Source organism: Copadichromis virginalis, linkage group LG10, assembly GCF_057382275.1.
Source record: "Copadichromis virginalis isolate Kocher_CV1m ecotype Utaka linkage group LG10, C_Virginalis_male_GT1.1, whole genome shotgun sequence".
Classification (NCBI taxonomy): domain Eukaryota; kingdom Metazoa; phylum Chordata; class Actinopteri; order Cichliformes; family Cichlidae; genus Copadichromis; species Copadichromis virginalis.
This window is the reverse complement of record NC_140627.1, coordinates 8,233,469-8,251,365: the sequence shown is the minus strand read 5'-3', so window position 1 is coordinate 8,251,365 and position 17,897 is coordinate 8,233,469. Positions and strand designations below refer to the sequence as shown.

The following is a 17,897-nucleotide window of genomic DNA, read 5'->3' as shown; positions in this document are numbered from 1 at the left end:
ATAGCAGTGAAAATGTAAAAATACTATGTCTTCTAATGATGCTGCCTAAGGGAAGCATGTATAATGTAAACAGAATTGGTCCTAGCACTGAACCCTGTGGAACTCCATAATTAACCTTAGTGTGTGAAGAGGACTCTCCATTTACATGTACAAATTGGAGTCTATTAGATAGATATGATACAAACCACTGCAGTGCAGTACCTGTAATACCTACAGCATGTTCTAATCGCGCTAATAGGATATTATGGTCAACAGTATCGAATGCTGCACTAACGTCTAGCAGGACAAGCACAGAGATGAGTCCACTGTCAGAGGCCATAAGATCATTTGTAACCTTCACTAAAGCTGTTTCTGTGCTGTGATGAGCTCTGAAACCTGACTGAAACTCTTCAAATAAACCATTCCTCTGCAGATGACCTGTTAGCTGTTTGACAACTACTCTTTCAAGGATTTTTGACATGAAAGGAAGGTTGGAGATTGGCCTATAATTAGCTGCTGGGTCTAGAGATGGCTTTTTGAGTAAAGGTTTAACTACAGCCACCTTGAAGGCCTGTGGTACATAGCCGATTATTAGAGATAGGTTGATCATATTTAAGATCGAAGAATTAATTAATGGCAGGACTTTGAGCAGTTTTGTACGAATGGGATCTAAAAGACACATTGATGGTTTGGAGGAAGTAATTATTGAAGTTAACTCAGAAAGATCAATTGGAGAAAAAGAGTCTAACTTAACATCAATGTTACTAAGAGTAGCTGTAGATAACATTACATCTGTGGGATGATTATTGGTAATTTTTTCTCTAATGATAAAAATATTTTTTGTGAAGAAGTTCATGAAGTCATTACTAGTTAATGTTAAAGGGATGGTTGGCTCAAAAGAGCTCTGACTTTTTGTCAGTAACCTATTTCTCCAGGCTAAATGATGATCCTCTAAATTTTTGACACGGCATTCCCTCTCCAGCTTACGAGACATCTGCTTTAGGCTACGTGTTTGAGAATTATGCCACGGAGTCAGGTACTTCTGATTAGAGACCTTAGTTTTCACCGGAGCTACAGTATCCAGAGTCGTACGTAGTGAGGAGGTAAAATTATTAACAAGATAATCGACCTCTGTTGGAGTAGTATTCAGATAGCTGCTCTGCTCTATGTTGGTACAGGGCATTGAAGATGATAACAGTGGGTGGATTATATTCTTAAACTTAGTTACAGCGCTTTCAGAAAGACATCTACTTTGATAAAGTCTACTCTCCACTGCTGTGTAATTTAAAGAGAGTTTTTTTGTTGATTGGTGAATCGTTGCCTTTCTCTTTAAAACAAAACAAAAAAATGTAGGAATCTTAAATTTGTGCTTAGTTGATTATTTCTTTGTTGTAATAATGCTTGCTGGCAATAAATTTTATACTGCTGGAAAGCCACATTTCCAAGGAAAATGCATTTGTGGGTTGAGTGGGTTGCACCGATGTAAAACTTTACTTCTCTAAAAATGCCATGTTGTTCATTGTATTGGATGATTAAAGTCTGAAGGAACAAGTCATAGACAGCCAACATAACCACTAGGGATGGGTATTGATAAGATTTTCACGATTCCGATTCCATTTTCGATTCTGTTTAACGATTCAATTCTTTATCGATTCTCTTATCGATTCTTTTTTTTTTTTTTTTTTTTAAGCTAATCAGCTTAGAACTTTGTTTTATATCTTCTCTTTGAACAAGGTAGACATTTAGGAGTAACATGGCCTTACAAACCCAACAGTGAGATCTTAAGAGATCCAGCCTACGGCTCTTCAATGGGGTGTCACAGGGTCCCCAGGAAAAAAAAATTGTAAATGTAAAATAATAAAATAAATATTCGTCTGTAGCAATAACAAAGTATAACATAAATTGTTCTGTGGCAATTACACAAGAATATCCAGTAATGTCCCTGCCTACAATTAAACACATTCACTTACCGAAAATCGGGGGCATCTGCTGTGGCAAATGGGTTCAAGCCTTTTACCACAAACTTAGTCACTGCTCGGTGACATTTGTCTATCCTGGCCTGAAAGGAGATGCTACCGGTAGACTGCAGCGAGAACTGGCAGCATCTGAGCCAGACTCTGTCTGTCTCTCTCATCACGATCACCTAAATGCACAGTAATGGCAGGTTTTGTAATAAGGCAGATCGTGCTAACATAATATGCACTGTTAGTTGATTATTTACCTGCCGCATTAACGGGAGAGGACGTGCAAACGTTACCGCTGCTGCTGGGTTGAGATTCACGAGTCCGGAGCGGAATTAAAAACACGACATTCATTTAAGGTCATCGCGTGTTTTGTGAGGAAATGCTTTTGCATATTCGTAGTGTTTCCTCCCTTAAATGAAGTATCTACTTTGCAAGTATTGCAAGTTGCCCTGTTGTCATCCGTTCTCGTAAAGTATAATCAAACTTTTGAGCGTTTGAGCCGCTTAGGTGCTGTGTTTCCTGCCAGGTAAATGACGCTCCGCAACGTGGTGACGTCATTTGGGGCGACTGGAATCGATAAGGGAATCGTTTGCAAAAATGGCAAACAATTCCAAGGAATTGAAACAGTGGGAACCGGTTCTCAACAAGAACCGGTTTTCGATACCCATCCCTAATAACCACACAGGCTGACTTACAACAAATGCTGGCTGAAGAATGTGATGCCATCCCACAGCACTGTGTGTCCAAGCTGGTGACCAGAATGAGGAAGTGGTGCCAGGCTGTTGTGGCTGTGTATGGTTCTTCCACATGTTACTAAGGTCCCTGTTTGTTAAATGGATAAACTGTTAAATTGCTGATATGGTTTGTTTCTTCAGAATTCAATTATCCACTCTAATGAATGACACTACACAAGAGTCAGTAGCAGAACAAGCTGTTTGACATTTGCAGAGAAGATGGCACATTTTTCATGGGCACAACCCACATTTGATTTAAAAAAAACAAACAAAAAAAAAAACAAAAAAACAACAACTATCAAATCGTGCTGACCTGTTGACAGTTAAGCATCTGGTATGTTTTTCACATTCTACTGTAAATCAAATAAGGGTTTTTAAGATTTGCAAATCATTGCTTTCTGTACCACTTTTTTATAAATGGGGTTGTATCACTCCCTGAAGCAGTGAGGTCCTACCAGTTAAGCTGCTCCTGTCAGTGCTGTAGAGCTGAACAGGTGACAGCTTCTCAGTCTTGGGAACGAGGAGGGTTGTGCCAGTGTCTGAGGTACCGTGGGTAAGCCGGGTAGACACAGCAGAGCCTCTGGAGGTGCTAGTTTGAGGTCCACTGTGGCCCAGGGTGGCACTCTGGCTTTGCAGAGGTGTCAACACGGGGATCCCTACCGACCAACCGGCCCCGTGCTGCAGCTGTGATGACGGTCCACCTACATGCGATCCTCTGCTTGTCTGCTGAGCAACACATGGTATCCAATTAGAAGACCTGTCTCACAAAAATGAAATCACTTTCCCCTGAAAGGATGTGGCACAGAGTATTTAGAGCAGAGGTTTGAACCAACACATGCGCATGCATATATATATATATATATATATATATATATATATATATATATATATATATATATATATATATATATATATATAGTAGGGGTGCAACGATATTCGTATCGGTATTGAACCGTTCGATACAGTGCTTTCGGTTCGGTACGCAGATGTATCAAACAATACAACATTTGTAATTTATTTTATCAATTTTCCTTCTGACGATGCTGTCTGTGTTGAGCGCTCAGTGAATCTGTGTTCGACTACTCCGCCTAGGCTGCACTGTCGAGCGCAGATCCACTGAGCGCTCAACACAGACAGCATAGTCAGAAGGAAGAGCGCAGGGCAAGCTAGCGAGACAGAAGTTAAGCTCTCCTTGCAACAGGCAAATTGAACCTCATTCAGATCTGGCGTTTGGAATTATTTTGGTTTTCATGTGACGTATGACCCTGAAGGTAAGCGAGTCATGGACTAAAGTAAAACAGTATGTTGGATGTGCCATGCAATGCTCAATTACATTGGTGTGAACTAGTGTGTTAGCGCAGTTAGCTCGTTAACGTGTTGGCCGTCTAGCCCCATGCACGGAGCGATCGGCGGTAGCTCGTTAACGGAGATTTGCCGTGTTGTGGCGTTAAGGTCATTTCAACGAGATTAACCTGAAAGCACTAGTGGGAACACAACGAATATGACTGCACATTTACGCCGACATCATCCTAGTGCAAAGACAAGTGGAAGCAGACAAAAAAAAGCAAGCATGCTACTAACTTTAGCCGAGTCATTTAGACAGCTGTTAGCACATGATTCTCCTTATGCTGCTGAGAATATAGCCCAGAAGAAGCGGATAGTATAGCTTTTATTTTGGAAAGAGCCATTTCTCTGTAATAAACTCTCTTTTCCAAAGATGAGTGATTCCTCAATCAGATACAGGGCTTGCAATATCGCTAGCCCGACGTCCCGGGGCTAGCGATTTTTTCCAGTCGGGCTACCAAAATCTATCTCTTCCCTGCCCGTCGGGCTATTGTAGGAAAAATATATGTCAATGCTTTTGCATTCTTTCAGAAATGTAGCTGGGTAATTATGTCATTGGCATCGGTGAGCCACTGTCAATATGTGACATATTGAAATCGCGTTTGAATTTGCGCTTGTTTTTTTGCTTTCACTTTGCAATCGTGCGAACTGTGTATAGAGAGCAACAGCACTGATCTGTGAGTGATGATAATTTGTGCACCAATTCCTCTGACATCGTCTTATTAATCGTTAGCTTACTATGCAAACATGACAAGTGAAATCTCCCGCAGCAAGCTTAAACATGTGAGAGGTTGATCGCGCAGAGAATCGCTGAGCTTATGTGAGTGCGTGTGTAAAAGCATTTCAGTTCTGCTGAGCCAAATAAGACAGGTCAGGGTGAAGAAGTGACAGCCAAAGAAAAGCTTACCACAAAACGGAGAAGTTATGACAAATCAGACTATAAGGCAAAAAGAAAGTGCAGCTTTATGGTTTCATGGACAAAATAATTTCTGTGGCTGCAATATGATGAGCTATATAACCAGGGCTGCACATAAGTGGTCCGCAGGTGCGCATTCACTCTCACGGACAATAACCATATCCAACTTCTTAATAGCAATGAACTGGTCTGCATTGGTGCATCATATCTTTATTCTCTTCCCCCTCCTGCCCCCCCCCCCCTCTTTCTTAAATAGATAACTATCATATCTGATATCATATCTCACAGTACAATAATATTGAATGGGTTGCATTGTTGTATTTTGTCATGTTTCTCAGGTCTTTGTCTGAATTTCTACGAACATTATTGCTAAGGATTGTCTTATTGCATTGGAGTCACACTGGGTTAAATATGTACACTTGGGTTTTAAGGGGTATTTATTATTTTCTTCTTTTTTTTTGGGTTGTATGGAAGCCCCAAACGCAATTTCATTGTTCTTGACAATGACAATAAATAAATAAATACTAAATACTAAATAAAAAACGCGCACAAGGGTTAGGGTTAGGGTTAAATTTAAAAACTGTACTTTTGAGTTAAAATATATATTTATAATTTTAATAAATGACAAATTAAAAATTTGTGTATCGTTGCACCCCTAATATATATATATTAGGGGTGCAACGATACACAAAATTCACGGTTCGGTTCGGTTCGATACTTTGGTGTCACGGTTCGATATTTTTTCGATACAAAAAAAAATGTTCATGCATTTTTAATTTGTCATTTATTAAAATTATAAATATATATTTTAACTCAAAAGTACAGTTTTTAAATTTAACCCTAACCCTAACCCTTGTGCGCGTTTTTTATTTTGACAGCGAATGCGCACCTGCGGACCACTTATGTGCAGCCCTGGTTATATAGCTCGTCATATTGCAGCCACAGAAATTCTTTTGTCCATGAAACCATAAAGCTGCACTTTCTTTTTGCCTTATAGTCTGATTTGTCATAACTTCTCCGTTTTGTGGTAAGCTTTTATTTGGCTGTCACTTCTTCACCCTGACCTGTCTTATTTGGCTCAGCAGAACTGAAATGCTTTTACACGCGCACTCACATAAGCTCAGCGATTCTCTGCGCGATCAACTTCTCACATGTTTAAGCTTGCTGCGGGAGATTTCACTTGTCATGTTTGCATAGTAAGCTAACGATTAATAAGACGATGTCAGAGGAATTGGTGCGCAAATTATCATCACTCACAGATCAGTACTGTCGCTCTCTATACACAGTTCGCACGATTGCAAAGTGAAAGCAAAAAAACGAGCGCAAATTCAAACGCGACTTCAATATGTCACATATTGACAGTGGCTCACCGATGCCAATGACATAATTACCCAGCTACATTTCTGAAAGAATGCAAAAGCATTGACATATATTTTTCCTACAATAGCCCGACGGGCAGGGAAGAGATAGATTTTGGTAGCCCGACTGAAAAAATCGCTAGCTCCGGGACGTCGGGCTAGCGATATTGCAAGCCCTGTATCTGATTGAGGAATCACTCATCTTTGGAAAAGAGAGTTTATTACAGAGAAATGGCTCTTTCCAAAATAAAAGCTATACTATCCGCTTCTTCTGGGCTATATTCTCAGCAGCATAAGGAGAATCATGTGCTAACAGCTGTCTAAATGACTTGGCTAAAGTTAGTAGCATGCTTGTTGTTTTTGTCTTTGCACTAGGATGATGTCGGTGTAAATGTGCAGTCATATTCGTTGTGTTCCCACTAGTGCTTTCAGGTTAATCTCGTTGAAATGACCTTAACGCCACAACACGGCAAATCTCCGTTAACGAGCTACCGCCGATCGCTCCGTGCATGGGGCTAGACGGCCAACACGTTAACGAGCTAACTGCGCTAACACACTAGTTCACACCAATGTAATTGAGCATTGCATGGCACATCCAACATACTGTTTTACTTTAGTCCATGACTCGCTTACCTTCAGGGTCATACGTCACATGAAAACCAAAATAATTCCAAACGCCAGATCTGAATGAGGGTCAATTTGCCTGTTGCAAGGAGAGCTTAACTTCTGTCTCGCTAGCTTGCCCTGTGCTCTTCCTTCTGACTATGCTGTCTGTGTGGAGCGCTCAGTGGATCTGCGCTCGACAGTGCAGCCTAGGCGGAGTAGTCGAACACAGATTCACTGAGCGCTCCACACAGACAGCATCGTCAGAAGGAAAATTGATAAAATAAATTACAAATGTTGTATTGTTCGATACATATGCGTACCGAACCGAAAGCACTGTATCGAACGGTTCAATATCGATACGAATATCGTTGCACCCCTAATATATATATATATATATATATATATATATATGAGATTAGGAACTTATAATGGACATAAATCTGCTTGCTGAATGAAAAGAGACCGCTTGCTATGTCCTCTTTTGTTTAGGTTAGATGAGTAAACTTTTAGATGTAACCTATTTATCAGGTAAGCTTTTGAAAATTTCTGCAGTCTTCTACAAAAACATTAACACTAAGGTGCGGCTTACTAAGGACACCTGTGTCTATTGCCAGCACACAGCACTCCTTTAGTTGCTCATACTTACATACATATATCAGTAATACAATGCTGAGTGGCCTTGATGATATGAATATCCATTCTCCAGTAGCACTTGGTAAAAGTCACTAAAGTTCATTAGTTATTTCTTGTTGACATGCTGTGCTAAGCCAGTTTTCCACACTCACTGAGGAGCTAGAGGATGATGACCTCTGAGCTTTGGCTGTCACTGGAGCAGTATCAAATCCCAGGGTTGGCTTTCCTGATAACACAAATCCAAAATTAAACATTAGCCCACTGCATTTTTTATTTTTGTTTTACTTAAAAAACTGTTAGTTGAGGAAGAACATGTCAGAATTCACTCACGTTCATGAGCCCCAGTGGAGAGCAGTTTAGCCAGACAGCTAGTGGGTGGGGGAGTGGATGGAAGTACAGGGGGGGCAGCTGTCCTCGCTCCTCCTGTCTTTTGCTTATGCTTCCCTTTGGCCCCCGTAAATGTCACCTGTTCTGGCACTGAGAAGCAGTGAGCTGCTGTGACAGAGGGCAGCGCTGCATGGACCGGGTCAGATACAACAGCTAGGTAAGAGAGAGAGTGGCAGGGAGTCTGGGAGTACGTTTCCCCTGTGTGAGGGTATCCGTGAGCCTGCTGCGCAGCACCCTGAGCCCCCATGGTGGAGGCTGTGTGAGTGATGACAGTGGAGGTTCCACTGCTTGTCGTATAGTAACCAAACTTGTGGCATGGCAGTGGGTACAAAAAGGGAATACTAGCAGAGGCCGTCTGTTCAGTGCTGCTGCTAAATGCTATAGAAACTGGTGCATCATGGTATGACTGATGTCCATAAGGCATGGCTTCTGTTATGATGTTGGATGTGTGGTATTCTCCACAATCCTGGCCAGAGCTGGTCTGGTTTGGCCGGGTATTAGATATAGAGGGGTGGGACAGATTGTCAGATAGTAGATTGGGCTGGGAAAAAAATTAATCTGTTTTACTGATTAAACAAGAATAACATTAGATGCTGGAATAATTGAATAATTCTGCACAAGCAGACAATAAACACAAACAGAAGAAGCTGATAACAGCAGCAGTACCTGAGCCAGCTGCGTGTCGATGAGAAGCCGGGGCGCTGTTGCCACAGGGGAGGGAACTGGAGCAAACGCTGCACCAGAAGAACTCCCAAAATAGCTACAGTCCGCAAAACCAGTGTGCTCGGTGGGTTGGCCACGGTTGTTCATAAAGATATCTGAGAAAGAGTACAGTATATATAGTATGTTATTCAGAATATCAACTGGAAAAGGCTCTGATACAGCAGGAAGATAAAACATTTAAAAGAATAATCTAATTAAATAAAGTACACGTGACATATATAGACATTCAACAAAAACTAACCAATATATCAATCAACTGTTTATAAGTAACTCAAATTTTATGCTGAAAAGGAAGTAGGAAGTAGAAAATTAAATGATCCTACCCCGCCTTCCTGTCTAATGAATGATAGAAATATTCTTCTTACTTTTAAAGGCCTGCCAGCGGCACACACACACACACACACACACACACACACACACACACCTTAGATATTTTACTTCATGGTAAAATAATACATGGAAAGTAGGATAGTGCTCTCTGGTGGACAACTGAAGAAACAGAGGTTATACCAAATAAGGATTTTGTATTTTGTGTACTGCAGTTTCTGTTACATTGTATATACAGTGACCAGTGTAGCATTCCGATAAAAACCAGTTTTTGCAGATTTTCTAGACATGGTACAGTGGGGCAAAAAAGTATTTAGTCAGCCACCGATTGTGCAAGTTCCCCCACCTAAAATGATGACAGAGGTCAGTAATTTGCACCAGAGGTACACTTCAACTGTGACAGACAGAATGTGAAAAGAAATAAAAAAATAAAAAAAAAATCCATGAATCCACATGGTAGGATTTGTAAAGAATTTATTCGTAAATCAGGGTGGAAAATAAGTATTTGGTCAATAACAAAAATACAACTCAATACTTTGTAACATAACCTTTGTTGGCAATAACAGAGGTCAAACGTTTACTATAGGTCTTTACCAGGTTTGCATACACAGTAGCTGGTATTTTGGCCCATTCCTCCATGCAGATCTTCTCGAGAGCAGTGATGTTTTGGGGCTGTCGCCGAGCAACACGGACTTTCAACTCCCGCCACAGATTTTCTATGGGGTTGAGGTCTGGAGACTGGCTAGGCCACTCCAGGACTTTCAAATGCTTCTTACGGAGCCACTCCTTTGTTGCCCAGGCGGTGTGTTTTGGATCATTGTCATGTTGGAAGACCCAGCCTCGTTTCATCTTCAAAGTTCTCACTGATGGAAGGAGGTTTTGGCTCAAAATCTCACGATACATGGCCCCATTCATTCTGTCCTTAACACGGATCAGTCGTCCTGTCCCCTTGGCAGAAAAACAGCCCCATAGCATGATGTTCCCACCCCCATGCTTCACAGTAGGTATGGTGTTCTTGGGATGCAACTCAGTATTCTTCTTCCTCCAAACACGACGAGTTGAGTTTATACCAAAAAGTTCTACTTTGGTTTCATCTGACCACATGACATTCTCCCAATCCTCTGCTGTATCATCCATGTGCTCTCTGGCAAACTTCAGATGGGCCTGGACATGCACTGGCTTCAGCAGCGGAACACGTCTGGCACCGCGGGATTTGATTCCCTGTCGTTGTAGTGTGTTACTGATGGTGACCTTTGTTACTTTGGTCCCAGCTCTCTGCAGGTCATTCACCAGGTCCCCCCGTGTGGTTCTGGGATCTTTGCTCACCGTTCTCATGATCATTTTGACCCCACGGGATGAGATCTTGCGTGGAGCCCCAGATCGAGGGAGATTATCAAAATCAAATCAAATCAAATCAGATCACTTTTATTGTCACATCACATGTGCAGGTACATTGGTACAGCACATGTGAGTGAAATTCTTGTGTGCGAGCTTCACAAGCAACAGAGTTGTGCAAAATACAATAATGTAAACAAGCAAAATACAAGAATGGCTACATCTGAAACTAATAAATATATGTACAATATATAATAGTATATGCATTTCTGGATGTGTATACTAAATATTTTTCTACGTGTGTGTGTGTGTGTGTGTGTGTGTGTGTGTGTACACATATTTTACAAATTAAATAGAGTAAACAATAAATAAAATATATAAAATAAAATATACAGAGTGAGACATGTGCAAAACAGTGGCGTTACTGTACAGTATGGAGTGCATAATGTTAAAGTTCCAGTAGTGAAGCTGAGGTGTCTATGAAGTGTTCAGCAGTCTGATGGCCTGATGGAAAAAGCTGTCTCTCAGTCTGCTGGTACGGGACCGGATGCTGCAGAACCTCCTTCCTGATGGAAGTAGTCTGAACAGTTTATGGCTGGGGTGACTGGAGTCCTTGATAATCCTCCCCACTTTCCTCAGGCACCGCTTCCTGTAGATGTCTTGGAGGGAGGGAAGCTCACCTCCAATTATCCGTTCAGAGCACCGCACTACTCGCTGGAGAGCTTTGCAGTTGTAGGCGGTGCTGTTGCCATACCAGGTGGTGATGCATCCAGTGAGGATGCTCTCAATGGCACAGTGATAGAAGGTCCTGAGGATGCGGGGGCTCATGCCGAATCTTTTCAGCCTCCTGAGAAAGAAGAGGCGCTGCTGCGCCTTCTTCACTGTTTTGTTTGTGTGTACTGACCACGTAATGGTCTTGTATGTCTTCCATTTTCTGATAATTGCTCCCACAGTTGATTTTTTCACACCAAGCTGCTTGCCTATTGTAGATTCACTCTTCCCAGTCTGGTGCAGGTCTACAATACTTTTCCTGGTGTCCTTCGAAAGCTCTTTGGTCTTGGCCATGGCGGAGTTTGGAGTCTGACTGTTTGAGGCTGTGGACAGGTGTCTTTTATACAGATGATGAGTTCAAACAGGTGCCATTCATACAGGTAACGAGTGGGGGACAGAAAAGCTTCTTACAGAAGACGTTACAGCTCTGTGAGAGCCAGAGATTTTCCTTGTTTGAGGTGACCAAATACTTATTTTCCACCCTAATTTACGAATAAATTCTTTACAAATCCTACCATGTGAATTCATGGATTTTTTTTTTACATTCTGTCTCTCACAGTTGAAGTGTACCTCTGGTGCAAATTACTGACCTCTGTCATCATTTTAAGTGGGGGAACTTGCACAATCGGTGGCTGACTAAATACTTTTTTGCCCCACTGTATAACACTAGTACTTACACCGTACAGCCATGAGTATTCACACAACCATTCAAATCACTGAATTCAGGTGTTCCAGTCACTTTCATGGCCACAGGTGTATATAAGAAAAAAAAGTTAAAAAAAAAAAAAAAAAAAAAAATCACACACCTAGTCATGCAGAGTGCTTCTACAAACATTTGTGAATGAATGGGTCGCTCTCAGGAGCTCAGTGAATTCTAGTGACAGGATGCTGCCTGTGCAGTGAGTTTTAAAGTTTCCTCACTGCTAAATATTCCAAAATCAACTGTTAGTGGTCTTATAACAAAGTGGAAGCAATTGGGAACGACAGCAACTCAGCTACAAAGTGGTAGGCGACGTAAACTCACAGAGCAGTGTCAGTGGATGCCGAGGCACATAGTTAACAGAGGTCACTAACTTTCCGCAGAGTCAGGAGAACCCTACTTGTCTAACTGCATTGTGTAAAGTATGATGGAGAGGGGATTATAGTGTGGCATTGCTCTTCAGGAGTAGGGCTCGGCCTTTTAGTTCCAGTGATAGGAACTTAACTGGCCTACACAGAGTGCTGATCTCACAGAACACCTTTGAAATTAATAAGAGCGGAGTCTGAAAGCTGGGTCTTCTCATCAGTCATCGGTTTCTGACCTCATAAATGCAGTTTTGGAAGAATGGTCAAAAATTCCCATAAACACTCCTAAACCTTGTGGAAAGCCTTCCCAGTAGAGCTGAAGCTGTTATATTTTCAAAGGGTGTGCCAACTTCATATTAAATCCTGTGGATTAAAAATGGGATGTCACTCAAGTTCATTTGCGTGTGAAGGCAGACAACTGAATACTTTTTGCAGTATAGTGTCTCTTCCGTCTTTATTTTAAGATAAAAGAGACAAAGAACAGAAATGGAAAATTAAACCCTCACACAATGTGAAGCTCTCTGATTGAGATAATCAGTCAGGGTATTTACATTTTATTTGCCAGGTCACATAGTTTTAAATCTATGCTGGCAGGTTGCCAGTTTTTTCACATGTTATTTAAGGTTTGAGCAGTCAATATTAACTGTCTTCACTCAAACTGGCAGTAACCCTAAGTTTTCCTGAACTGAGCGTCTTTCATCAAGACACATTGTTCAGAATGCCTCATGATCTCACAGTAGGTAATGCATACCAAAAGCTCTTTTTTTATCTCAGTAAAAAGAAAACTCAGTATTTTCATGTAAGAGAAATACAGAGAAATCATGAATTAATTAAGAGCGCTGACAGATACTAGCTGCCTGGTCACTGTGACAAAAAAAGCAAAGACACCACACAGCTGATACTTCAGGAGCCTGTCAGGGCAGTAAGAACAAACACACACACACAAACACAGCAGTGGGCAACAGGTTGTCTGTTGGTTACAAAGACTTACTTGTAGCCATGGGGCTGCAGGATTGCATCACTGAAAGTAATACAAATGCCAGAAAAATCACAGCCATTGTTGCCCTGAGCAAGAAACTAAACTCTAACCTGGTTCCTTCCTCTTGCTTGAAGCTTTGCTCCTCTTTTGCTGCAGGCTGACTCGATTCAGTATAAAGACTAAAGCAGACACCCCAGGCATACTGCCATATTGGCTTCTTGTCCAGTACGTGTCAGCTTGGTAAGTTAGGTTCTCTACATTTAGTCATGCTTTACAAAGACATTTACTTTACCTTGCATCAATTAACTTTCAGCCATTTGTAAAAGCTATGCTATCACTTTTAAAGCCGGCAAGCTTGCTAACAGTTGCATATTTATACCTCTAAATGATACAAAGCAGGAGTGAAACTTGTGTGAAGCCATGTGTTGGTCCATCTAATCAATATTAGTGCAACTTTCATTCATTTCAGCTCAATTTATGTTATATTAGCTCCCTATGCCATGAATTTATAAAATCCAATCAAAATTAAATGAAATCACAGACCTGAAAGCTACAGCTCAATAGGAATTGTGGTAACAACATAATTTTACTTTATAAAAAAAATAGAAAATCATCATAATCATCTTCCAGCCCATCAATATTTATTTCCCTAGTTTCTAGGTGGTGCCAAAAGTAGCAATAGTGGTTAAATACATCCTCTTCCACTTCCCCATTTTCCCCAGTTCAACCCTGCCTTTGACAATCCTTTAACTCATGAATGCCAAAGAACATACTGCTGACATAGCACAAATCAGAGGAGTGTCCCTCAAGGTTTTTTCACTCATCAACATCTGGAATAGAAACTTAATTTATGTACTACAAAAATATGATTAAGATAATCATCAGCCAAATATGGCTGATAAGAATCTAATCTTAAAAACTCAAGTACTCTTCACACTATATCATGCACTGTCAGAAAGCATCTAACTGTAATCAACCTGTGATTGGATGCATTAATCAGTTCTTCACATGTTCACATTTACAGATAAACAGATGGACATATGAAAGGGTAGAAAGTACCTGGTATATCCATGAAATCATCCAGGTTGGGCTGCAGTGGAGTCAAGCCTGGTTGAATCATGTCAGCATTGCTGGTGTATGCTGAAGTGGAAGAGAACATAATAATAGATGCATGCGTGAGAAAGAAATGCTCTAGTGCTATTGTGTTTTTTGTTTTTTGTTTTTTTTTGACAAGTCATCTTTCATCATAGGGAATTTCCTTATTTGTAATGTGGGTTTCATTGGCTGAATTGCTAACCCATGTGACCAGCAGACAGAGTCACCAAACTGAGGTAGGAACTTAGAAAGTGAAATACTTCTACATTATATTAAAGCATAGTTTGGATTTGTTTGCCCTCTTGCTGAGAGTTAGAAGATGGATCTTTCATCAAAGGCTGTTTCTAACATAGATTAGCAAAAAGTGGACACTGGTAAATGGCCTGCATTTGTATAGCACTTTACTCAGTCCCTAAGGACCCCAAAGCGCTTTACACTACATTCAGTCATTCACACACTGGCAATGGCAAGCTACGTTGTAGCCAGAGCTGCCCTGGGGCGCACTGTCAGAGGCGAGGCTGCCGTACACTGGTGCCACTGGGCCCTCTGACCACCACCAGTAGGCAAACATGGGGTTAGTATCTTGCCCAAGGATATTTGGCATGCAGCCAAGAGGAAACATGGGATCGAACCACCAACCTTCTGATTAGAGGCTGACCTGCTCTGCTACCTGAGCTACAGTCACCCCAGACACTGGCAGAAACAGCCAGCTGGCTGTGTTTAAAGGCAACCTGTCCACCTGCCAGCTGAAGAAATCACATATCTTATTTGTTTAGGTTGCACAAGAAACAAAGTGTTGATGGGGACTTCCTGCTTTGCCTTGTTGTTCCCTTGTCACCGTGAGATGGCTTGGAAAACAGCACAGACTCCAAAATGTATTGTGTCTGATAGTCCCCAGCTCTGACTGAGCTTTAGGCGTGCTGATCCACATTGCCTTTTTACCCATGTTTTCATCTTTTTAAGCTAGGACAACCATCTGCTGGGTAAAGGCATACTTTGAACAGACAGATAATGAGAGCGTTGGGAAGTGCGAATGGATGACAGGCTACTGTTAAAAAACCCCCAACCCCCCCCACACACACACACACAAAAACAAACAAACAAAAAAACAGGTGATGTAGCACTGCAGTAAACAGGCCCCATCCCTACTTTTATATGTTGCTGGTATCAAATTTTAAAGAGAAAAAAATATATATATATGTGTATTTCTCAATTTCTCTGCATTTTATATGATGCCCATGTATTATTTTCCATCAAATTTAACTTTTAATTATTTGAAAATTAATGCATTCTGCTGTTATTTACCTTTTTTTTGGAAAAGGGCATCCATTTCTGAAAACAAGACCACATTTAAAATGAGAGAAATAAAAGTCCAACCATATCTCTATGATTATGTTCCTTTTTTGCTGAAAATCTGTCCCTAAAGCTCCTGTCTATGACAGACTTGAGTTAGAAATATTATTTTGGGCAATTTATTTGATTCTAAAAGTAAAATGAACCAGGATATAATTTTCAGCCCAGTAACAACTAATTGGAATCAATTATTTAATCCATGCACTATGCAGCCTACGATCAGCCTTGCTTTTAAATGCTTCCGATCAAATTCTGCAGGATTTGAGACACAAGTCCCTGCTGAAAGTCATTCCACAAACTTGTCTACTACTCACTGTTGTGTCGCTCGCTGGTCCAGGGACATGGCTTCTGTGTCATGGTGAATAGGGTGTCAGAGATGTCGGACAGAAGGCAGTCCAGGTCAAACATGTGGACCTCCGCGGGGACAGCTTCAGGTTCCTGGTATGTCTGATAGGGCCATTTGTCCTGCCTGGCTTGGCAGATCTGACCCTGCCAAACATCAACAAGGAATCAGAACACTTACAGGATCTGACATGCCAAGTTAATCCCAGATCTATCCATTAGGGGCTCAACATAAATAGAGCTGGAAAGTCCTAATTCATCAATGACTTCTAGTTCTCCCAATCTGTGCCTGCAATTAGTGCTCTATGAAAACTTTGTGTCACGTTTGTTCCGCTGATAAATGACAAAATGCCTCTCAAAACTAATATTAAAACAGCAAGAAAAAAAAACATCTATCTCCAGTTACACACAAAACAAAACTGCACACCTACAGCATTCACAACTTCAACATGAAACATGTGCTAAGCTGTCATCTCTCCCCCCCCCATCCCTTTCTGCCCCTTCTCCTTTGGAAACCCAGTGAACAACTCACAGAAATGAAGTGCCAAAGCCAGCCTGTTTGAGATGCTTTGTTTCACCCCGATCTTCTACTCCGCCTTTACCTTCCACTTCTAAGCCCAGGGCCACATTTATAGGGAAGCCCACCAGATTGAGCCGGAAACTATTTCTGATTACGTCTGAACACACGACATCCCCTCTTAGAATACAAGCACGCACGAGCAGAAATGAGGTAAGATTGTTGTGCGCACATGTATGTGTGTATGTGTGCGCGTGTGCATGTGGGGTGCATCATGAAAAAGCTGTTTTGACACATTGTTCAGAAACAGTGGGCCCTCACAGGTTTTCATTATGTTGGCTTTGTTCATTTCTTTATTTTGATGTCTCACCATTTCAATAAGAGCGGCAGCCTTTTGTCCCTGACCTAATTCTGGGAGTCGCACACACACACGTGCATGCAAACTGTAAAAGGCCCCTGCTAAACACAAACTGATGCTGCTTGGAGAAAATATACACATGCATATGAGCGGCTGAAAGACTGCAGCATCGACAGGGTGCGTTTACATCGTTTGGCGAGAAGTTTCATTTCAAAAGAGATTCTCCTAGATCTAAATCTAACTAAACTTTGGTATCCAGAAGGACGCAATTTTTTTTTTAATCAAAGCTATTAGTGAACCTTACCCTACCCTACAGATTACCCCACTTTTAAAACATTTGCATCTCCCACCTATCAAGTTTGAATTTCATTCAACGACGTTGGTCCTTCCTTCCTGGTGGAGAGGGGGCCCACCTAAATTATTGAACTGTTTCATCCCTGCACTACAAGTTGACTTCTCTGGTCCTCAGAGAGGGGTCTTCTTACGGTTCCGTGTGCCAGTCCAAGAAATGAGGTTGATCGTGCCTTCCACACCTTAGCTCCAAAACTGCAGAACAGCTCAATTCTCTTTGTGCCCGTTTAAAAAGGCAGCTTAACCCTGTAACACCAAGTGCTTCGTATTTAATGGGTGAGGTTTTGAGACTGCTACATTGTCAGTGTGATTGTTTTTCATTGTTGTTCATTAAATAATGTATTCAAAAACATTTGATTTTTCTGTAAATTATTTGATGGCTCAGAGTGTACAGTGCTTGTAGTGTGTGTTCATTTTGTTTACTTATGTGTGTGTCTCCCTCTTGCAGAGTGAGATTTTTTTTTTCCTTACTCGTTTACACAGCATTATCACCTAATAGGATATTATTTCACTCTCAGACTGAATATAAGGGCTAAGTCTAGTGATCTTAATTTTCAGCCTTTTTCGTGTTATTATTAGAGCAGCTTTCCAGCTGCCTTCTTCACTCTAAACCACACACTACATCCTTCAGGTCCCTGCAACCTACTGAAATAGGGAAGGTGTGACCAGGTTTTGAAGAACAGCTCAGGGTCAGCTTCCCCTGAACCCACTGCTCCACCTCTCCCATGCAGCTGAGCCACAAACCACACCCTGCTACAGT

The 17,897-nt window shown here is 41.3% G+C and overlaps 1 protein-coding gene across 6 annotated transcripts in view; it reads right to left on the bottom strand.

Moving 5' to 3' along the window:
* mlxipl (MLX interacting protein like) overlaps positions 1–17,897 on the bottom strand; it is a 31,382-nt gene that overhangs the window by 9,593 nt on the left and 3,892 nt on the right. For 3 of the 6 annotated variants that reach the window (XM_085469623.1, XM_085469622.1, XM_085469619.1), the window contains exons 6-12: positions 15,884–16,058; positions 15,522–15,548; positions 14,181–14,261; positions 8,588–8,739; positions 7,865–8,462; positions 7,687–7,760; positions 3,133–3,403 (exon numbers count right to left, since the gene is read on the bottom strand). In XM_085469623.1, the coding sequence (XP_085325749.1) occupies positions 3,133–3,403; positions 7,687–7,760; positions 7,865–8,462; positions 8,588–8,739; positions 14,181–14,261; positions 15,522–15,548; positions 15,884–16,058 (1,378 nt within the window). The remainder of the gene's footprint in view (positions 1–3,132; positions 3,404–7,686; positions 7,761–7,864; positions 8,463–8,587; positions 8,740–14,180; positions 14,262–15,521; positions 15,549–15,883; positions 16,059–17,897) is intronic. The other 3 variants (XM_085469620.1, XM_085469621.1, XM_085469624.1) reach the window with 3 other exon arrangements.